The 23,431-nt window shown below is 45.4% G+C and overlaps 1 protein-coding gene across 1 annotated transcript in view; it reads left to right on the top strand.

Annotated features, from left to right (window-relative positions):
• The window catches only part of Top3beta (DNA topoisomerase 3-beta), a 36,391-nt gene extending 13,564 nt beyond the window's left edge, over window positions 1-22,827 (top strand). The window contains exons 7-16 of the mRNA XM_077674167.1: window positions 2,384-2,584; window positions 4,072-4,155; window positions 7,110-7,230; window positions 9,063-9,245; window positions 12,530-12,739; window positions 13,063-13,280; window positions 15,795-15,975; window positions 17,785-17,984; window positions 18,825-18,930; window positions 20,296-22,827. Coding sequence (XP_077530293.1) covers window positions 2,384-2,584; window positions 4,072-4,155; window positions 7,110-7,230; window positions 9,063-9,245; window positions 12,530-12,739; window positions 13,063-13,280; window positions 15,795-15,975; window positions 17,785-17,984; window positions 18,825-18,930; window positions 20,296-20,511 — 1,720 coding nt within the window. The 3' untranslated portion in view covers window positions 20,512-22,827. The remainder of the gene's footprint in view (window positions 1-2,383; window positions 2,585-4,071; window positions 4,156-7,109; window positions 7,231-9,062; window positions 9,246-12,529; window positions 12,740-13,062; window positions 13,281-15,794; window positions 15,976-17,784; window positions 17,985-18,824; window positions 18,931-20,295) is intronic.
• The last annotated feature ends 604 nt before the right edge of the window (window positions 22,828-23,431 follow it).

Raw genomic sequence — 23,431 nt, 5'->3', positions numbered from 1 at the left:
GAGGAGACACGTTGAGCGAGTTATTCGAGAAGTGAAGAACTTGGGAATACTACATGTGGTATGATTTACCAAATGCGATGGCTGACAAGGCAAACCAGATATGGAAAATTTGTTACTACCTGAACAACTTCCTATATAAACCACTTCTCAATCGATAAGTAAGCAAAACGTCAAGTATGCGTGTTTTGTATTAGCGCCCTCTGAAAAGTTTTACCTTTTAGTTGGTATTGGTTAGTTTTGCTAACGGAATAAAAGTGTACATGTCTTTTATTGCAATGACACCATACCAGCCGCCTCGTCTTTTTTTCGACTGAAATAATCATTTCTATTTTCATATTTACACACGGCCGAAAACAGAAAAAGAGCTCCGGATTGCACGATAAGACTTGCCACCTCTTAGGCAACAGTACTTGAAGCAAATACAGACATAGTGTAGCATGAATCCATGGGATACACACTGCAACTCCCCAAAATGCAGCAGTTTGTTGAAGAAATGCGGGATGTGGTAAGAATGCTGAAGTTTGAAAAAGAAGCCAGTTAATAAAACAGCTGTCCAGGATAGCAGATGTTCTGCATGCATCACACACTGTTAAACGCCGAAGCTGCACCGTCAAAAAATGCTGCCTCCACAGGCGCTGTCGCGCACGGCACGGTTTGGCGCGGCAGACCTACATGAAGAGCGGCCCGTGCGGCAGCGGCGGCAGCTGCTGCGGCGCTCACAGTTCCCAGGCTGCTTTGCGGCCGCCGTTTGGGGGCGCGCGCAACTTTCCGGAAAGGTCTATTGGCCAAGAATGCTGGAAGGTCACTTGTCGGCCACATTCATCTAAAGGGTAGTCACGGATGTCAAGGTAGTCACGAAGGGTAGTCATGAAGGTAGTCTTAACGTCAAGGAAAGGCAAACTTACCCAGGCCTGTGCCCACACTTAGCTGTTGGGGGATTGGCTAAGAAATAGGATCTGCATGCCACACACCAGGAATGCCGGCTCGAGAGCTGAGTCGCTGGTTTGTTTGCGCTGGGGCCTGTGCCCACACATAACTCAAGGGGGATTGGCCAAGGAACAAATAGGACGCACACCAGCAGGGCTGGCTTAAGTGCTTGGTCCCTGGGTCCATTTTCGCATGGCATTCATGCAGTCGATGGCTTTGTGCTCTTCTTTTCTAGAAATGGCAAAATTACTTCTAAAAAGTAATTAAATTACATTTCTCATTACTTTCCTAGAATTTTCTGAAATGTAATTTAATTGCATTAAAAATTACAGGTGGCCAAACATAATGGCATTACATTACTATTACTTTTCAAAAGTAATGAAATTACTTTGAAAAAGGAAAGGAAGAGGCACGAGAAAGCAGGCAGAGATCTCATCGAAGTGTTGTTTCCTTCACGTTCGTAGAGTTCCAGTGCGCAGAGACCCTCTGGGCATTGGAACTCTACTTGGTCAATTTTTCTTGTTCAACTTTTTACGTTGTAAGAGAAGCGGACAGTCTATATCCTAGTCAAAAGTAATTGGGAAAGTAATGAGTAATTTCCACGAAATTACTGGCCTGAAGTAATTTATTACATTACTTCAGGCCAGTACATTACATTACTTCCGCGCCGCGATCATCCCTTTAAAATCGAACGCTTCCCTTGTCGCACATTTCATTATGCTAGATTGTTCATATTGCACACAATAATCGAGTGGAATGACTTATCATCAAACACATTGCAACCGCCACCGATATCACTGAATTTCAGAAGCTACTAAACATGAGCGCAAATGTGTGAGCCTTTTGCGGTGTTCTCCCTTCTTTTTACTGCAAGCCGTGAAATAACGTATTTTTTTTTTTTGCTTCTGTATAAAATGCGTATGTTTCATGGTTTGTGTTATAGATTTCTGTGTTTGCCTAATTCTAATATTCACACGTGTTTTTGTTGATGTTGTTGCTTCTTTATGCTTTAATGGCGCGTGTGCTTGTTGTAAACTAGATTGTGCTTTATTGTACTCTTGTGACTCTGTTTCCTTCTGTATTTAGTTTATTTTTTGAAATATTTATTTGTAATATAGTTTTATTGTTTGTGACTAATATTATTTATTCTGATTATTCAAGATTATGCGGCAACAATATTGACCTTATATTGTATTCTAATCTATTTAGTAGTTGTGTAGTTTTTCAGCTTGCGTGTTTTCTGGCCTTATTAATCATTTGATGTACCTGTATGTGTTATAGCCCCCCCCCCCCCCCCCCTAGTAATACTCTCCTGTTAGAGGGCCCTTAGGGGTTTTCTGAATAAATAAATGGATAAGTTACCAATCCTCAAAAGTAATTCATTGCATTACTCATTACAGCAGAAAGTAATTTAATTACTGTAATTTAATTACCGTGAATGATTTCCCCATGACAGCATCACGGACGTGAGCCAGAAAGAGAAGAGCAAGCCGCGCCCCGTGGCACTCAACACAGTGGAGCTGATGCGCATTGCCAGCTCGGGCCTGGGCATGGGGCCCCACCACGCCATGCAGATTGCCGAGCGCCTCTACACCCAGGGCTACATCAGCTACCCGCGCACGGAGACCACCCAGTACCCCGAGAACTTCGACCTCAGGTCTCTCCTTCTCTCCTGGGCACTCCTCTCTTTCTGGTGCTCGCATGCCAGAGTTCTTCAGTGTACACCAATTGCGAAACTCCGCTTCAGAATCCATGTGGTGCAGGGGCGGAGCCAGAAATTTTGACTGGAGGGTGCTGAAATTGCACCTCGACCTCCTCCATAAGATTTTTCAAGGGATTAAAGGGGGCAGATGGGTCTAGGGGCCGAAATACGGTCAAAAAATCGTTTTATGGAAATTTGCATTTGCGGCATCCACGGCCATTTTCCTGTGAGTCTGCAAATTTCCTCATCATAAGGCACAAATTTTATTGTAAATAGCATTTTAAAGTGCACTCTACAGCTGAGTTCGCGTAGAATTCAGAGGTGAAATGGCACATTTCTTGCAACGCTAAGCTAGCATTTCACCCTCAGATATCTCGGCACCCAGAGAAGGTACAACTGTAATTTTTTTTGCTTTTGATATTTGATACCTAAATGTGTGGGGAATACAATGTTGGACACAAATTTTTCAAATGGAGGGTTTGGAAAATTATTATTGTGTTCAATTGGCACCACCTCTGAGCCATTTCTGGCAGAGGAGCGAAGTTCAGTGAGTTGTAAAATGGCCAAAAATAGCTAAATCAAAAAAATTCTTCCAATGTTGTATCCTTTAGTCATTTGTCTGCCTTGCCACAGGGTAATCTCAATTCTGTATGGGGTGGTTATTTTGTAATTGTGACCCAAAATAATGGCAACTAATCATTAATTATCAAAAAAAATAATCTACCTGCAAGAAATCGAATTGCAGATTTGAAATCAGCACACAAAACTCAATAATGCGGTGCAGTTTAATTACAGTTGGTTAGTAAATAAAAAAAACAGCTGGAAGACCAGTCTGTCCCCTTAAAAATGTGTAATAAATACATAACTATTAACCGCAATTTACCCCTTTTAACTATTGGTGTGCAAATACTTGAAATTTCTAATACAAATCGAATAGTACCTCTGCGAATAATTCAATTCACGAATCAAATATCTACTATTGGATTTTTCGAATAGTTGAGGGGAGTTTCCGAACGTTCCCTGGCTTCGCGAAAGCGAGAGACGTCGGTGCACATTAACGCACTGCTAGTGCACCATCTACTCCGCAAGTTTCATCCAAATCGAGCTTTCGACGAGCGTGCCTTGCAAAAGCAAGGCTCCCTCGTGTATGAGGATGATTTCGCCCCTCATTCAGCTTCTCAGATCAACGAGGAGTCTGACGAGGGGAACAGGGTCATGGAAAAAAATGTCACGAAAACCAAGATCATAGCACCACTCTCACTCCACCCCTCACTTTCAAGAGGGGCTGATTGGAGGGAAGTTGTCGCTTAAACGAAAGGACCGCATTTCTACTTTGCGAAATGTCCCTGTAATGGCTGCAGTGTGGCATTCTACATTCAGCACGTTTTCTTTCTTTTTTGCAATGACCCGCCAAAATAACTGTTTTTCACTTATTTCTTTAGAGGGACGCTGCAACAACTTCAGAGGGTTCCCGATCTTAGCGCCGACGTTCAAGACTTGCTCTCCAAGGGGATCAACAAACCAAAGTGAGCACTCCTCTTTTTTTCGCCAGTAGTGTAATACCCCTGTCACACGGCAGATCTAATGACATTTAGAGCAAATGTCATTCGCTCTAAATGTCATTAGTTCGGCGCTACACGAGAATATCGAATTACATTTGAGACGAATGACATTTAACGGCTAACTGAGGTCCCGGACCTCAGTTAGTGGCCAAATGAGTAGCCTCGACAGCAGTAGCGCGTGCCTATATGGGAAAATTCACTAATAAACCAAAGAATACTGTTTCTAAAAACTGTCAGTAAACTTATATTTTCTTCTTTGTGTTGTTGTTCAAATAAAGAAAGACGAACAAGTACTAACAAAAAAGAAAATCTCGTCCCCAGTGCGCGCGCTACCCTAATCTGGATTTTTTTCTGACTTGTCTCAGCTTGTGATGTCTACTGATGTCGCCTAAATCGTGGCTTTCTTGTTTCTATTTTAAAGAATATTCATTTGTTACGTTCTTAACAAAAATATTCGGTGTGAAAACATTCTAGATGCGCTTGAAATGTAATTTTTTCGCTTTAATGTAATGCGCTTTATGTAATGTAATGTAATTTAATGCGCTTTAATGTAATGTAATTGTAATTTTGCGGTTTTGCGAGCTCGCTAATCGTCACCGCTATCACAATCAAAAATGACATTTGTTCTGCCGTGTAGACCCGCACAGCCGAGCCGATTGTCATTAGCAGCTAATGTCATTCAGTTTGAATGACATTAGATTTGCCGTGTGACAGGGGTGTAAGTCTTCTTCCGTGCCGACTGACTGCAGAGATGTAGTGCGGCTTCTTTCAATCTAAAAATTGGTCAAGAGCTTCACGTCCTCGCAAGCAGTAAATACGAACTGTTTGAATGTGTTTTCCTCTGGGTGTTCTGTTAGTGTTACAACAGAAAGCCCCTATGTAAACAGGCATTGAAGTGGTGTCAAAAAAATATTGACAACTGCTGGCTACTTAGGCTGTCCGAAGGAACCATGGAAAGAAGAATGATAACAGTAAGGCTTAGAGAAAGGAGACAAGCGTCTTGGATTGGGGGAGTGAGCTTGGGTGGGCAATATTGTAGCTCAAACCAAGAGAAGTGGAACTAGGCTGGACATGCAATGCGGAGAGCCGGCATTGGTGTACCATCTGGGTAATACAGTGGCCACCGAACGCTGGGAGTAGAAGTAGAGGGAGGCCGTTATCTTGATGGAACGGAAATTTAATGGCAAATTTTACGTATAAAGTTGCGTAATAACTGCGTTTGCGTAGAAAATTGTTTCGTGATGGGAAATCGGAGTGTTTCGGACAGGTTAAAAGCCTGCACGCACGGTTGGGGCAGGTGACTACCTGTCCGAAGGCCCGGATACATGGACTCGATGAGGGAGAGTTGAGTCGACTGATGGGTTCAACTTGCCTCAACTCTTTCTGCATTTAGATGAACTATATTCAAAGAATCGAGGTGAGGGGACTGGAGGGGTTCCCAGAAACCGAGCTACAGTAAAATCTCTTTGATACGAATTTCGTGGGGTCACGTGAAATATTCATATCATCCAAAAACTGTATCATCAAACCATACACAAAATGAAAGATAAATTTTTGGGGGGAGAAAAAAAAATTATATCCGTCTGCATTTTCTTCTTACTAAGATCTTCAATGATTGACTTGTGGAAGGCATAAAATTGTGTGCAAGTGATTTTACGAATGTTTTCGCCCACCACTGCCTGCCTTAGCACGTCGAGCGGCCCATCGTGGCTGCTGCCGCAGTCATCGTCGTCTTTGCTGTTCATGTCGGCAGCAACCGGTGTGCTAGCAAACGGCGTGAAAGTGTGTGATTGCGTGAACCTCCCTTGAGCCGAAAACAGCAAGCAAGCACAGGTCAACAACAGGCAGACAGAGAGAGAGAAAGAGGATGACAGTGAGCATCATGTATCAGAAGAAATTGGCTGGCGATTACGATAATCCCTAATGCGATGTTTGGGCACTGCAGCAGTGCGCTGAGGCTGCACTCACTCGTGGGTTCTCTCGATGGCAGCGGTGGTGAGCCTCTGCGTCGGCGGCGCGAAGTGAGTCTCAGGAAAGGACCGCAAACTGCATCTTAAGCGAACGCACATCATAGACATGTGCACGCCCCCCTCACGTTTTTGTCAAGTGTTGCGCCGTCGAGTACCTACCTCGTGCGTGCACAGCATACTGCCCTCTCCCCTCCCCTACCGCACACTTTCGGAGAGCGCTGGCTTGCGCCGCCACGGCAAACCGCCCTCTCCTTCCAATTTCGCGCCAATCTCTTCCTTTGCTTTTTTTCATCGTTCCCTTTTTTTTCACTCGTCGGTCTTGCCATTGTTCGCTCGGTCACGACTACAGCGACGCGGCTCAGCCCAGAGACAGGCGACATAGGGCTGCACCCTAAAAAAAAGAAAGCGAGGGTCGGGCCCACATGACGTCAGGTGGGGTTGGGGGTCATGCTGCTCTCACCCCACGGCTGTGGAATTCAGGCTGGTTTGAGTGGGCTCAAGGTCACTTTCGATCGCCGCTGGCTTGCGCGCTTCGGTCGGTCCACGATCGCCGGCTGTTCACAACACGTTTGTACGATCTGCAGCACCGTGGCATAGGTTTGGAACAGCCACTGCTTTTTGTATTGTAAGCAATGCATTTTGGCTGGGAAATATTACGAATGCGTATCACACCGAAATTCATACCAGCCGTGATGGTATCACTGGGGTTTTACTGTATTCAGCTGTCATGGTTCGCCAACTCAGCCCGACGAGCATGTCAAGCCACCCCTGGCTTATGTGTGGGTGGTTCTTGTCGAAAGAACTTGTTTTTCTCGACCCAACTGTCCCTCGTCGAGTCCATGTATACGAGGCTAGAACTATCAGCATTCAGCGCCGATTATGCCGTTGGCGAGCGGACTTTGTTTCAGACTTGAAAAAGCTTTCACTCCTCTGTTTTGTGTGCGTCAGGAAGGGCCACGATGCTGGCGATCACCCGCCGATCACCCCGACGAGAGAGGCATCGCGTAGTGAGCTGGACGGCGACTCCTGGAAGCTGTACGACTACATCGCCAGGCACTTTGTCGCAACGGTCAGTGTCGCTTTTTTTTACAGTGAAACTGTTTACTTGTAGCATCTGTGTGCATGTCCCGCATGTGTTCCCAGAAGACGGGGGTGGAAACTTAAGCTGGGAGACGTCCCAACGAAAAGGCTTTATAAAAGCACGAGGCATTTTACAGCGCTCAGTTAAGCTTAGCAGCTGCAAAGTGTAGCCATCCAGGCCAGTGCACCAGAGATTTAGGGAACGGAAAAAGCAGCCAGCACGAGGACACAGGTTCGATTCCCGGCTGTGGCGGCCGCTTTTCTGATGGAGGGGAAAAGAATAAACACCCGTGTGTACAAGATTTGGGCGCACATTAAAGATCCCCAGATGGTCAAAATTAATCCGGAGCACTCCACTACGACGTACCTGATCGCGTGCATTGCGTTGGTGCATTAAACCTTACAATCAATCAATCAATCAATCAATCAATCAATCAATCAATCAATCAATCAAAAAGCAGCCAAACGGGTGAACAGACAAGCGGCGAAATTTACCATCGCCGTCAACTCTCCCACCAGATGGGAGAAGAAAAGAGCATTGACGCAACGCATAGGAGACAGATTGAAGCCATTCTAAATCGTTAAGGCGGATTGCAAAACGAAGTGTCCCGAGCAGATTGCAAAGGCCTTGGCATCTGAGTTATTACACTAGCCATTCATGCTTTCGCTCTCAAAACACCTGAGAAGTGTTTAGGTGTCCTTGGACATGTTGTTCCGTGAATGTGCGCAACCCAGTAACGCTGAAGCAGCTTCACTGAAAGTCCGTCTCCATTTGAATGGTTCCGCCCTGAATTTTTTTATCCATAATTGTCCTCTACTTCATGAAGACTAGCCTTCGTGCTTATGCCGGGAGGAATACAGGTTCGGCCTGTTAGCAAAGACTAATAATGTATCTCTCTCTTTTTTTTTACTACAGCTAGTTATATGTACGTCTTTTTGTTTCGGCACAAGTGGGATTCAGGTGCCTTTGTTCTCTCTTTCTATGGGCTTTGTTTTGACTCAACGTCTTGTTTGTACCCTTTCCTCAATTCTCATCATATGGCATACTCAGGTGTATGAATCCAAAGCGTACCGCATTTTAACGATTCTAAAGCGCACCTTTTTTCGCTAAAATTAGCCTTCAATTTTGCGTGCACGTTATAATCGGGCAAAAAACCGGAATCGGATTCAAAGTGTCCAGCAGCATCGCCATGGGCCGGAAGTACTTCCAATGTCCAACTCAATCCAATCCGAAACAATCCGTCAACATCACGTGAACTTAGCTGCACCCATTCTTCAATGGCACACCTTATGAATTTATGAAGGCAGTAACCGTAGCAAACACTTTCAATATTCCAGACTTGAGTTTTATTGTCAACAGGAGCTGGATAAGCAATTTTACAAAGAACAGGAAATATTTGCTGCCACAGCTGTGTACGCCCAAAAATGCCTTCTGGGAGGTACGTAGGGCCACGTCTATCTGCAGGGTAGAATCGGTGAGAAATTATTTTTTTTTAAATTTTTTCTCGTAAACTTACCTGCGTGTTACAATCAGGGGCGCGTTAGAATCGAGCAACTACGGGAGGCACCCAACCCTCTGTTCGAGCCCCATTTCCAAAGAACTCGTCTACTTTTATTCGCGTTTCTGAAGCAGGGTTTGTAGTTGGGCAAGTTGGTACATAACTTTAACAAAACAGCGCGAAGCACGGGACAAAGGGAAGATGAAAGTCCGTCAGCGCTTGTTTTGTCTTCATCTTCCCTTTGTCCCGTGCTTCGCGCTGTTTTGTTAAAGTTAACGTTTCTGAAGCTGTTTCTTTCTGTCCCATGTCTCGCGTTGTTCAGGTGAGCGAGGACATGAGGTACCTGCAGACGACGGCGCTGTTCACCGTGGGCGAGGAGCGCTTCAGCCTGACGGGCAAGAGCGTGATCCACCCGGGCTTCACCAAGTTCATGTCGTGGCACGCCGTCACGGCTGAGGAGGCCCTGCCCCAGCTCAGGGCGGGGACGACCTGTCCCATCGTGCAGGTGGGTACCCAAAGTGCGCCGTGCTCTAGATATCACAGGGTTGCCTAAAGGGGCCCTGCAACACTCTTTGAGCTGTGCAAGTAAACCTGCGCACCGTTTAATTACACTGCCAGGAATACCTGAGCTAAATATTACACATGCACGTGAAGTGGTGAGCGCGCAAATCGCTGTTGAAGACGCGGAAGAACCAACCTCACTCTCCTCAATTTTCCTCATTGTGCACCTCTGGTATGGCTGAAGTGACGTCATTGTGGCCATGGCTGTTTTATTGGCTGTCGCTGGTCAACTTCAGGGCTTGTGTCTCGCATTTCCTGTGACGATCTGCCGTCGTCGGCGCTGTGTATTAACCTCTTCTGTGCCTGATACTGTAGGCACAGTTTTGTGTTTACTTCCGTGATGCCTAATGCCTACTGTAATGTGTAATGCCTACTGTAGGCATAGTAGGCATTTATTTTGTGTTTTGAGTGCACACAGAGTTTGAGTGATGAACTCAATAGTCGGCTTTCAACGAGACCACTCAACAATTAACGTTTATTGCTTCAAAAATGCCCTACCAGTCTGAGCGCACACTTGTGAGCAGGCAGCCATGCGTGCTTTTTTTTGTGGCACCAGACCGGAAATAGACCCCTCCACATTGCGGAGAAAAGGAAAAAACTCCCCGGCCTGTGATATGTCGAAGGCCACCAAAGAGAACGCCACGAGCCACCCCCCTCTCTTGTAGAGAGCTCGCAGCTTTCGTCGTGTTGTCCCCGGTCGAGTTGAGAGGGAACAATTATGCGCAATTTCTCATCGCGTGTAGTTTCGGTTTTAGGGAACGGATTTTCATAATTCTTGCGGGAGCAGATATCTTGGACAATAGACTTTACCCCAAAATGCATTCCGAGTAGTCGATGGTAAGTGCTGCAGGGCCCCTTTAAAGGGACACTGAAGGCGAAACCGACCTTGGTCTAAATAGATCAGCTGCATCTGCAGAAAACGAATATACTGGTATCTGGGTCAGTACCTTGAAAATAACCGCAAAAATAAAAAAATGGATCTATTAGCCACCCAGCAGAGATGACGTGAACAGCGACTGAGCGGATGTGCTAAGGGTGACATGACAAACAACAGATCAAGAACCGCGCGCACAAGCTCTCGAAGAAACACACAAAATCTTTCTTTGCACGTTTACTTTTATAAGTCGTGAACAATTATAAATGTGCAGGTATAATTCAAGCCATGCCGACATTCACGAGATGCCAAGCCGTGGCAGTGGTGGTGGTTGTGATATTTATTGCAGGTTCGGCGAAGTCATGTGTCTGTTATCTCCTTGTTTCATCATGGCGGCAAGTAATGAGTCGGCCTTCCACGGTTCTGCGCTTCTGTGGACAGTAATTTGCGTCTGATAGCTGCTCTACTTGTTTGTGCCCCAACCGGCCGCGACATCAGTGACAACAGCGTATTGCCTCGCGTCAGCTGTACTAGTGCATCGTGCTCTCATAGAGTCGACCACCCACGATTGCGCAATGCGCCGCACAGCTGCCGTACTCGCTCGAGCTCCGCCTGGTTGCGACAACAGCACATGGTCTCACGTCGGCCATTCTCACGTATTGCGCACTCGCAGTGCCACCCGGCCGTAAGCTTGCAGTGGCCGCACAGCTGCCGTACTTGTTCGCACGCCAAAGCACGGACCAGCCGCGCCAACAGCGTATTGTCTCGCGTAGGCCGTACTCGCGTCTCGTGTGCTTAGAGTCGACCGAGAGCCTGCTGCTGCCGTCGCGACCACGAAAGCAGCCATACTTGCTCGCTGACTGCGTATCACCTCACGTCAGCCCGCTCCGGCACTCTTCGAATTGGCTCTTCTTGTCTTTGCAAACCAGACTCTCTTCAGCTTCTCGCATTTCGGAAACGCGTGAAAGCACTTATTCATGCAAGAGGCGTGAGTTACCCTGCTCACATGCATGAGGCTGAATGTAAAAGGGCTAATGAGGAGAGACTATAGCAGCACGGGAGTCCTGACTCTAACGTCACATCCGGAAGCTCGCTACAGTGGTGATCTGTTGTGGCAACATTCCGCCAGGTGCTGCCTCAGCTGAAGTGGCGTGTTTTCAAACGGTTCTAATAAAAAAAACTGCGTTGCGTGTGGAATTTAAAATTAGGCCACAAGAGACTTTGGTGGTGCATGCCACACGTTGATACAGAATTTGGGGCAGGTATATTTTCGTTGCGTTTGGCCTTCAATGACAAGCACGGGCAAGAAGTAATGCAAAACCATCTGCTGTTACAACTGCAATGTTACTAGTTGTTGGGTAAATATGCTGTCCAATGAGAGAACACTTTGGGGTAAATCCAGCAATGTCCTTTGATGCGGATGGTTCAGGAGTGGTCGTTTTTTTCCATGTGCCCGAAATGTCTTAGGCATGTGAGGACAGCTGACAGAAGCGCCGAGTAGCAAAACATGCTGAGTGAGCGCTTCGTTCAGTCGGCTTATAAATTACTTGGGGCATAGCGTGGGTTTACCTTGTAACAGAATGGGTCGGCCTAAGAATACGCCGTGAGCGAGCAGCTGATTGTCACATGAGGATCATGAGATAATTAGGATCATAGCTACGCTCTAGTAACGCATTTTTTTTTCTTCCACTGCCCCCTGCTTGCAAGTTGCGCTTGATCTGCTTTGTGATCAGGAATTCATTTTGATTCAAAGGGACACTGAAGTCAAGTCATTAAAACCTTGCTTCTTCTGGCTGCATTGTGTGGTTTTAAGTGATGTTAATCTCTTTGGTGACTGTTTAGCGCAAATCTGGAAGCCAGTTTATCTGTTGTGGGTGGCAAAATGCCACGCACCGCTCGCAGCAACTAGTGTAAGGATGTTTTTTCCGATGCATTTTCATGTTATCTCACTTTTCGAAATTGCAATTTTTCACGCATGTAATAGTTAATCTCGACCTTTTGTTTGTATACAAGCGGTTGTACTGGTTAAGCGTTCGAGCATGTCAACAATACACTAAATTTAGCCCAGCATACACTCCGTAGTGTTATAGCTTACTGCCGTAGATTGCTTTTGGTGCCTTTTGCTTCAGTTTAGTGTGGATTTCTGTACCGATTTTGACTTTGTTCCTACTCCTCTCCATTATCGCATAAATGTAATGCACTAGTGCAGCTGTTTTTTCTTCCCCCACCACTCCGATTTTTCTTTGTTCTACTGTGTTACCAATTTTAACTTTGATTCTACTCCTCTCCGTTCTCACGTGAATGTGATTCACTAATGCAACTGTTTTTTCTTCCCCAACGCTTGTCTTTCACAGACGAAGCTGTCGGAGCAGAAGACCAATCCGCCGGACTACTTGACCGAGTCAGAGCTCATTTCGCTGATGGACAAGCACGGCATCGGGACAGACGCCTCCATTCCGGTGCACATCAACAACATCTGCCAGCGGAACTACGTCACTGTCGGAACGGGTCGGCGACTCGTTCCGACCAACTTGGGCATTGTCCTTGTCCACGGGTACCAGAAGGTATCGGGACGCATTTCTGCCACTCCTGTCACTCAACTTCTGAATGCAAAATAATTACAAGCTTATCCGAGAGAAAAAAGAAATACAGGAGGTAGATACCAGTTAAAGTAATTTAAAAAGAAGTCTTAAGTCGGGCTCTGGTTCAATACTATGTAGCACCAAAGTTCCCTGTCGGATTCATTTGTGTTGTGGTACAGCGCATTGCTGATTTAGAGGCGAAGCTCTCGCACATTGGAAGGTTTTCCTTAATGCTGTCCCTTTTTGCCACAGGTAATGTTTTGTGGAACATTCCCTGACATTGGTGCACTGCCCTCCCTTTCCAGATTGACCAGGATCTCATTCTGCCAACTATGCGGGCGGCCGTCGAGCAGCAGCTCAACCTGATCGCCATCGGCAAGGTCGACTTCGACGCCGTGTTGAGCCACACCCTGACCGTGTTCCAGCTCAAGTTCTGCTACTTTGTCACCAGCATTCTCCAGATGGACGAACTCTTCGAGGTCACCTTCACGCCCCTCTCCGACAGTGGCAAGCCCCTGTCGAGGTAGGTTGGTTTTCCTGAATCGATAGATCTCGGCTACGGGGGGGGGGGGGGTGTTAACTGATTTGTGTTACTAAGCTAAGTAGTTATCGTTTAACTGGTTTCAGTTTCAGTGTCGGCTTGACAAATGTGCATTCAATACAAATAATTTCTTTGCATGAGTTCGATGACTGAGTTTGCTGTACCACGATCACTGAGCATGTGGGCATATTGGCGTCTCCTTCCCCACGTTTCATTTGTTTGTAAACATTGACTGGAGAACCTGCACCTTAAGCCTTGCTACAGTACGCTCGCTTACTCCGGCAAGCTGGCTTGCCGAACGAAATGTGGAGGCGCTGGAGAGTCCCGGTTGCGTCAGTCTCACTTGGGCGTACACGTTGCGGACCACTTGTTGCATTAGCTTTGACAGCTTTTGGTTCTCATCCTTCTTGAAAATCCTATGCTGCAAATTAAGCGGTGAGCTAGTAGAGGGGAAAGGAAGCTGTTATGTTTTCTTTGGAAAAGAACCTATGCGGTGCCAGTGGCAAACGCCGTAACCAAAAAACCCGAAAACTTAAAAAATAATGCTCTCCATTTCACATATTCTGTCTAATAATTTAGTGATGTTATCAATCCAAGGTTAAAAAAATAAGAATCGCGTATATATTTTTGAATTGCGTAGATTACACTGAGCAAATTAATTCTGTTGAACTACTTCTAGCTGTGCATTGAAACGGCGTGGTTCGGGTCTGTAGCCTTGACTGCTGTCGAGGACACAAAAGGAAGATTAGAATGCTGGTGGACGAAAAGCAGAGAGGGGAATGTTGCCTAGGACAGCTACCACCTGTAACAGAAGAAATAAGTATTTTGTGCCTAATAAGTCTTTTCAGCATGCCCTAAGAGCAGTGATAGTATTAAACAAAAAGTATGAAACAAAGGTATACTAATAGTTTTTTTTTGTAAGATGACACATCATCACCCCACTACAAAGGGGATACACTAGCAATCATCATCGTCATCATGCATTGCCACAGAAAGTTGTCCCCAAGTGTAGCTGACTCGGTACCTAGCTGGCATCTTGTAATCACCTCTCTTATATTTAGCACAATTCCTGTTATCTCATCAAGTTCTGCGATGCTACGCAAGGCGTTTGACCTTGAGCACGGGTGGTGCAATGGGCGAATGTTATTTGCCATTTAGAAAGCTTTCAGGTGTAATGTAACAATTCCGTTTGGTGGTTTTTGGGTGGCTTCTAATGGACGATCGAAGCTGGTTGTGACACATATTTTTAGAGAGGTGTCTAATTTAATTCGGGACCAACCACTGGCCACAAATACGTGCGACATCATTTCGCACAGCTTTAAAATTCTCAGAATAGTTTAAAAAGGTGGCTTCTCTGCCGTGTGCAAGGGGATGCAAAATCTTAAATTGCAACACAAGAAAAAAAAGGGGGGAAACAGCTACCTCGCATAGTGAATGCACCTCTTATATGCATCTATTTTGGGGTATAAAAATGTATTTTTTATAATACAATATATAAGCAAGCATTTTTAAATTTGAGTTTTTTTTTTTTTTCTGATAATAAAAACTACCAGGAAGGGTACGCAGTCATTGATTGCTGTATTGTGGACTGTTGTAAAAACAACCTGGAGTGGATGAACTGTTTTCGTGATCTCTGTAACCTGTTGCTGCCACGTACTACTTTATAGGACATTATTGTTGCTAGGGGCCACTGGATTTCGCGAAAAGAATTGTCTCGTCTTCTGCTGGAATATTTTTCGCAGTCTACAGGATTAAGTGATCAGCGGGTACTCCGTGTCAGTTAGGCAAAGCAGTTGCTGGCAGTTGTTTTATGCAAGGCTACAATGCCTGCCTCACCAAACAACACTACATACATACGTACAGAGATACACATGTACGTACATACATTAATACATGCATTCATACATACACACGCATACACACGTACATACATATATACGAACATACATGCATAGATGCATACATACATATGGATGTATGCCCATACATATGTACATACATTAATACATACATACATACAGATATACACATGTACGTACATACATTAATACTTGCATTCATACATACAACACACATACGTACATATGTACATCGTACATACATACATGCATACAAACATACATGCATAGATACATATGGATATACGCACATACATACATACATATGTACATACATTAATACGGACATACATACGTACATCATCATCAGCCTATCTATGCCCACTTCAGGGCAAAAGGCTCTCCCATGGATCTCCAATTATCCTGATACATACATACATCCATTAATGCATACATACATACGTGCATACATACACACATGTACATACACACATACATACATACATACATATATACATACATACATGCAAGTATGCAAAAGTGTGCAAAGGTTTGCGAAACTTCAGAACTTGCGGGGATATGCAAGACCTCGTGAAACTGCAGAACCGGCCAGTGCCGACTCAGCTTGGATTGATCCCTGCGTCCTTTGCGCGTGCAGATGCGGCAAGTGTAGACGCTACTTGAAGCTGGTGGCGAGCAAGCCCAGCCGGCTGCACTGTGTGCAGTGCAACGACACGCACAGCATTCCGCAGAACGGCAGCGTGCGGACGTTCCGCGAGCTCAAGTGCCCACTGGACGAATTCGAGCTGCTCCAGTGGTACGGCGGCACCAAGGGAAAGGTCGGTCAGCATGTTGGGCAGTGAGCGAAAATATGCCCTCTTTCACGTGATGTATTCCTTCGTGTACTGTATAAGCCGTAACATAGGTGGAGCCGGAATATGGGGCAACCCCCTTACCTTGCGGCCTAGAAATTGCGAAGTGCAAGGTTACTCGTTGGAGCTGTCTGAAATCTTTTTGGACGACTGCCTCTGTCTGGCTGTCTCCCACACAGTGAGTTGTCCTTGGTGCAGTCTGGCAAGACCGTGCCATCAGTAAGCGAGCACCAAGCATGGGACATGCATGTGCAGACTGCCGCGAGATTCGGCTTGCGCATGCGGCCAGCTAAGGGCATCCATTCGTAGAGACATTGCAGAATGCTCGCTGTCAAAAGCGGCCACCTTGTCCATCAGTTCCGGGTGCACAGTGCATCATTACCCACAAAACGATGTCTTTCGGGCGTTGCATAATGATTGCTGCCCCTTCAGCTTACGCCAGTAGCGTGCATTCTCCGGACCAAACTGGCTCTAGTTGGACGCATTGCTGTTGGTTTGGGCATGCTACACAGCGTTTCTTTTAAATGCTGTTGTGAACTGGTGCTAAGTGCCTAAGTTATCTTGAGCAGGAAGGAAATATCCTGCACACGCTCACTGACGGCGAGAGAAGCAAAAAAAAAAAAAAGCAGGGATTTGGATTGATGTTGGTGGCGATGGGGCCTTTGTGGTTTAGCCTGATTGGCCGCCTGAGTGCCAGATGACAACTAACGTTATGCCAATGACCGGTATATAGGTTGAGGAATGACTTTTCGGCAAATATTTTGGTAAAACATCTCAACCTTTATTCTGACTTATGCAGTATATTCCTTGAGAATCCACAGGGGAACATTGCGTAGTGGATGGCCGCTTCTTGCGGTGCTTTGTTTTTCTCACACGTATTTATGCCCGCCTGTACCTCACAAAACTTCTCTTGTTTACGCCTCTAAGCAAATAACTTCTTTACGACATGTAAGATGTCATTTTTTCCAAGTGTGTCTTGGCAGGTGCTTGAACGCGAGCAATAGTTCACAGGGGTCGCGGTTCTATGGATATCCTGGCGATCCTCATGCTTTGAGTTATCGCCTCATTTAGACCTGGGAATTGTGTGTGGGAACTGCTAATGTGATGGGTTGGTTTAGCCTTGCAATGCATCTTCATAGCTGTGACGAATGCGCCTTATTTTGGTCTTGCCGTTTTATAATGTGTCCTCAGCAACCTTCTGAAAAAAAAAACAATATTCCACGCCATCTCTACCAACGTGAAACCTGAGAGAGGCAAAGCATACAGTGTATAAGTGTAGTCTTCGCACCCTGGCAGTTTTGCCATAGGAGATGAAACCGTTGGGGGTAGAGGTATACAGCTTTGCTGTAAAAGTCTCTTGTCTTTGAAGCATTGAAGCACGAAGCATTGAAGCGGGAGTTGTAAACGAGTGTCCCGGTGTTTCCTTTAGTACGCGTTACGATACGTTCCAGCGCGAGGCATAAACAGGTATTCGGTGTTTTTTTTAGTACGCGTTACGAAGCGTTCCAGCGCAAGGTGCAAACAAGTGTACCAGTGTTTTAGCACACGTTACGTTCTAGCGTGAGGTGTAGACGAGTGTACTAGTGTTATAGTACCGTGACTACATGAGGCGACGATTACGACGATGACATGAGATGCCAAAACCCGAGCCCCTAAGGGGCTTCGTCCCTAAAATGCACGTCGAATTTTTCTTTTTTTCTTCTTTTCCCCCGCTAATGATTGTTCTCCAAACAGCCATCAATGTCTTCCATATGTGCATCCCTTTCTGCTGTTCAGAGCTTCATCTTCTGCCCGTACTGCTACAACCACCCGCCGTTCCGAGACACGGGTCGCCAGATTGGCTGCAACTCGTGCACCCACCCGACGTGCCCGCACTCCATGATGTCCAACGGAATCTCCGTCTGCCCCGAGTGCACCTCTGGAGTGCTGGTCCTTGACCCGGCATCGGCACCCAAGTGGAAGGTCGGCTGCAATCGGTGAGCCTCCTCCTCCTCCCCCAAAGGACCACTCTGGTTTTGGTTGCTCATGCGAGTTAGAGGGGCACACTAGTCTTAAACAAGAAAAATTTTTCACTTATGCTGATGAAAATTAAGGGGTGTATGTAGTTCTTCATTCTGATTGTAGACGTACAATTTGTTTTTGTCTAAAATGACTATGTTCAAATCGATTTGTATTTTTATATTTGATTTTCTGACAGCTTTTGTAAAAAAAGCTGCTGGAGGGATGCAGCTGAACAAGGTACCAATGAACTGTGCACAAATCAAGGAGTGCAGTAAGATTAACACAATCATTTTATCTAGCGTGTAGCAGAAGTTACGACTGTTTGAAGTTTGGGCTTGTAAGGTGGGAACCACAAAAACCGGTTTTGCGGAAGAACAAACGAAGAACAAATGCATGCAGTGATTTTTCGCGCACTAAGGAGACGCATCTACGAAAGATCTAAATGTATGCTGATATGTGGTTTATGAGATCGAGGTTTAATATTGTACTCCTTCTTCATGATTGATGTGTGTATTGTCTTATCTAGAACCGTTCCTTTTCCACGATTTCCAAGCAACCGTTTTGACACACTGGAAGAGCGGTTTCACACGTGCACCGTTTGTCCAGAGATCTTAGCAGAGCTTTTCGGTCGACCAACCGGTCTACGGGGAAATGCATTCGTTTTTTGGCTGGACGCCATCGGTCCCACTGAAAAAGCTTCCACTTTGAAAACTGCTCCAAAATGATTTGTTTCCGATCTTATTACTGCATTTCACACCACCCTGTGTGACGTTTCTGTGTCAGCCCTTGTGCGCATCTTTCCCTCCTGTTCCCAGGTGTGATGTGATCGTGCAGCTGTGTGAAGATGCCCGCAAGGTCTGCGTCGAGGACGAACAGTGCGACGAGTGTGGGAGCCAGCTGATCAGTGTGGAGTACAAACTCGTAAGTTGTTTTTCCCAATAAACCTACCACGGTGGCTTATTGGTAGGGCTGTTCGTTTTCGGGTAAAACCCGATTTTACCCGCTTCTTACTCCCCGAACATGTTTCAGAAGATTTGGGTTAAACCCGATGTCTCCAGGAATGGACCTTTTCAAATTAGCGAGCTGCACAATCATGCACTGACGGTACGCCGTTCTCAACCAGTACTTGCTGGAAGCAAGCCCCACAAACACAGCTTCCAAACTCATTAATAAGTATTGGCATGGCTCTACCGCTCGCTACCCCAGGCCGGCAATGCTGCACTGCCATTGTTGTGCCTAGCTAATTGAAGCTGTGTTGTCAAGAGGACTTTCTCCGAATTGAGATACATTCAACGATCGAACAGGTCTCGAATGAAGTATCCCCCCCTTTAAACCACATAATCTTAATTTAAACCCAAATCTGTTCTTCGCACTCAACTGGCTTGAGTATGTTAAAAGCCCCAAGTCCTGTCCCTTGCTCTAGTGGAAAGAATATGGGGTTATCTTGGAGAACAGGAAATACTTAGTCAAGTACTTAGAGGACACAGTTTATGTTCTTTTACTAATGTCAAGTGCCATAATTACTAAAGCGGAAAGTTGGGAAAGTTGGTTGCTGAGTAAGAAATTTATCATGCTAGCAACCATTGAACAGGACTAAATAAGGCAAAGACGAAAGTCGCGCTAGATGGATGTGTGTTCAATCTTTCGTCATTTAGTCCTGTTTGGGGTTCGCTATACCGATAAATTCCGTAGTCATAATTACACCGGATTTTAAGCATGCTAGGTCAGATGGTTGTAGGGCACGCTATGAGGGGACACTGAGCCCTGCGCATGTAAAGCATTGAATGTTTACCATGCACTGCACTGGCATCTAGAATTTCTATTCCACACAGCTGGAACTACATGTAATACGAAAGAGTAGCGAACATGACTTGTTCTTCAAGCTGTGGAAATAGCTCAAATCAACTACAGCTGGTGAAGCCAGCGCTTGAGAGCCGTAAAGTAAAAGGAGTAAGCACTACTTTAGTGAAGTACTTTTCCCTAGCGAGTGAAAAAAAGCATCTTGATGCCAAGGTAAAGTGTAATATACGTGCTAAACAGGTGATATTGTTTGTTGATATCAAAAATGGCTGTCGGGCTTTTCGTCACAGGTGGCAGGTTATAGAACAGGCATTTTGAACAAAATAGCATTAGAAGAGACTGCTGTGGCTTGTGTATCATCTTTTTTCGGCTTCGTGAGAATTGTGTGGATTGGGCTTGGCTAATGTTCCCCAACTACTCTGCTCCTCGCGTCAACCTCCCCTTTTCGTTTGATGGGGCTTCACCGCACGGTTCGCGTACACGCAGGAGAAGACGAAGCTGCCCGGGGCGCAGACGGAGGCGGTCGGCTGCATCTTCTGCGACGTAACGTTATCCGGTCTCGTTGAGCGGCACCAAGCGCTCAAGCCGAGGAACAACTACCGGAGGGCGGCGGGCGCCGCCGGCGCTGGAGGCCGAGGTCGAGGACGGCGCCGTGGCAAGCCCAAGGACAAGATGGCGCAGCTAGCCGCTTACTTTGTCTGATTCTCACGCTCAGTCCATCATCTTCGTCTTGTGTTCAGTGTTAACCTCGAAGAAGTTTCACGTGGTGAAGAGAGGTTGAGAGGTGGGGTGTCGAGTGTCTTCAATAAGCTTGTCACTTTTTGGTCAATAAACTCGAAGCTTTGTACAGACTCGGAGGTGAGGGGGGCCTTGCGGATGGGGTTAACCCTGTCCAGTCATGTGAAACTCTGGAGAGTTGCGTTTTCTGTCGTTAGTCACACCTAATGGGGCATTCGTCTGGCTGTTTATGTTGATTTTTTCTCCTCTGTTGCTAATTGAAGCTTTTGAGTTGGAGTTTTTTGGTTCTAAGACTCTTGCTTAGCCGTTGTCTTCAGTAGACTTGAAACTTTCCTGAATAAGCTCGCAGCTTTGTACAGTCTCTGGAAAATCTGGCGGATAGGGCCCTATCCGCTCATGTGGAACTCTGGAGAGTTGTGTTTTCTGTCGTTAGTCGCACCTAGTGAGGCATTTGTCAACGTGTTTCTGTGTTGTTTTCTCTTCTTTATTGCAATGTGAAGCTTTTTAGTTTATGTTTTTGTTTTTCAAGATTCTTGTTAATCATTATTTTTATATTTCTTTCGTGTTAAGGCTCTCATCAGCCAAAAGCAAGCACAGAATGTAGTACACGTTTTCTTTATGGTATACTGGAACGGGAAAAATCTTGCTGACCTCAACAACTGTGAGAGACCTACATATGCGGGATTTGAAAGACTTACTATGTAGGGGTGACTGAAGTTAATTGAAAGGGATACTTGTTCAAGACATTTGTGAAACTGAAAGTTTTAAAAATCAGAGACTTGCTTTGAACAAATCTACTGTTGACAGAAGAGCGCAGTTAGTATAATGCAATTAGGGCACGCCGACATATTGCGCTAGCGCTTTTACTCAAATCTAGTTCATGTCTGAGAAAGAGCTGCAAAGCCCAAGGACAAGATAGCATAGCTTTGTCTCATCCTCAAGCTTGCCCTGCCCATCTTTTTCAAGTAAGCCTTGAAGCTTTTGTGCAAGAAAAAGAAGACAAATTCACTTTGTATGCTTCTATAAACTTCTATTTAAAACCTTCTGCGCTAACCTTCAGATGCCATTTTATGGTAAATTTGAAATTCTGTGGGGACCGAACACCATTAAACATAATACTATCTCTCTACTCAAAAACTTGAATCCAGACTGATTGCTAGCGGTGGTCACGGTATACTATAGTTGCAAAATTTGTCGTCGATTGAAGTACAAGCATTGCCAGTATAAGCTACCAATCTTACCGAATTCTCAAACGAAGATTGAACTAATGTCAGGGTTAAAGGCCTAAGGCCAACAATGGAGCATTCAGCCACTTTCTGTATCCCATTCGCGAACAAACCTTCCTTTTTTTTTTTTTTGCTAATAATGTAATTCCAGAAGCAGTTATTTAGGACCTGAAGATTGAAACAGGTAGAGGCTTCTTTTTCAATTAAGCGGGGGGCCCTTTACATGCAGAATATGTTGGAAAGAACCTTGATGGTACAATTCATATTCCCTTGGTAGTTTTAAGCCCTTGAATGGAGGTCTTTTTCATTCAGAACCTGTACAATGCCTTTAGGGTTAGCCTTCCCTGAAAAACAGGTGTGAATATTATGAACTACCCTTTTTTTTTTTTTCAAGCGTTCAAACTGGTATTGAGCTTATGTGAAAATTGGTTGAACTACGCCTAACTTTATCCCGGGATTGAAGGCTCGATATCAGGTTGTTGTGTGTTTTGCTGACACAACCAGTCAGCTCTGTTTCGGTCTAAAGTATGTTTGCCTGGTGTCTTTATGTGAATGTTGATTGGCTGTACTAAGTTGTAATTACTTCTGTGTGGACCTCTTCGCCCCTTGATCTTTAAGATTCACTGCGCATAACAAGGTATTTTATTATGTATTACTACTGCACATGTTCTGTAAGTATGCTGCTCATGTTTCTTTTGAATGACTTGTCACAAAATGTTTTAAAGTGTTGCTGACTGGCTTAGCTGCTGTTGGGCAGTTTCTAGAAATAAAGGCACCTTGATGTATTATTATGTAAAAGGTGTAAAAGAGGGTCCTGTATCATGGCCAATGAAAAATTTAGCGAAACCTTCGAAGCTTGTTACTAGTAAGGCAAGCTCTCCATCTTATGCCGAACGCCTGAGCTTTTGTTTCCTTGCCTTTTATTCCCGGCTTACCAGCGAGCCAAGGTAGTAAGCCAGTATTGTGACGCCCCTTCCTTTGTTGTGATAAATCTACGATTCTCTTTTTCCACTGGTCCACTGTTGAAACTAACCGAAATAAAAACTGAAATTGATGGTTGTGCATTGACTGACGGTATGACTGCGAAATTGCAATGTTTGGTGGTTGCCCATTGTGGCAGCTTAGTTGCTAGCATTGTGCTGCTGACCTTAAGGTCACGAGGTCAATCCCGGCTGCGGGGGCCGCTTTTTTGATGAAGGCGAAAAGCAAAAGCACCCGTGTGTTCGAGATTTCGGCGCACGTTAAACATCCCCAGCTCTCAAAATTAATCCAGAGCCCTCCACTATGGTGTAGCCTACATGTAGCTTCGGTGCATTAAGGGAGTACTGACACCAAACTTTTGTTTTCCTTTTTTATTAATTTTATCAATGCTTTACAGCCTAGCGAACCCAAAACTGCACTTTAAATACTTGAGCGCGTGTTAATTAATTAAATTGAACGGCCTGAAAAGCATCCGTTCTGGTTTCCCGCACTTCCAGCCCGGAGGGCGCATGGGGCAGAATAACGGAATTTCCTCACCGTTTTGTGCGGATGTCAGAACACTGCAAAGACTGGAGGAGGCGTTGAAACGTTTCGACGGCCCCTCCACCGGAGCTGAGCTGCCTGAAGGCGTTAGGGCTAGCATTGCGGCGGAACATTGATGACCGCTTTTAGTAAAA

Source organism: Haemaphysalis longicornis, unplaced genomic scaffold (assembly GCF_048455015.1).
Source record: "Haemaphysalis longicornis isolate Haplotype H1 unplaced genomic scaffold, Haemaphysalis longicornis Haplotype H1 scaffold_6, whole genome shotgun sequence".
Taxonomy (NCBI): Eukaryota; Metazoa; Arthropoda; class Arachnida; order Ixodida; family Ixodidae; genus Haemaphysalis; species Haemaphysalis longicornis.
The sequence above is the reverse complement of the archived record's forward strand: the minus strand, read 5'-3'. Positions and strand labels throughout refer to the sequence as shown.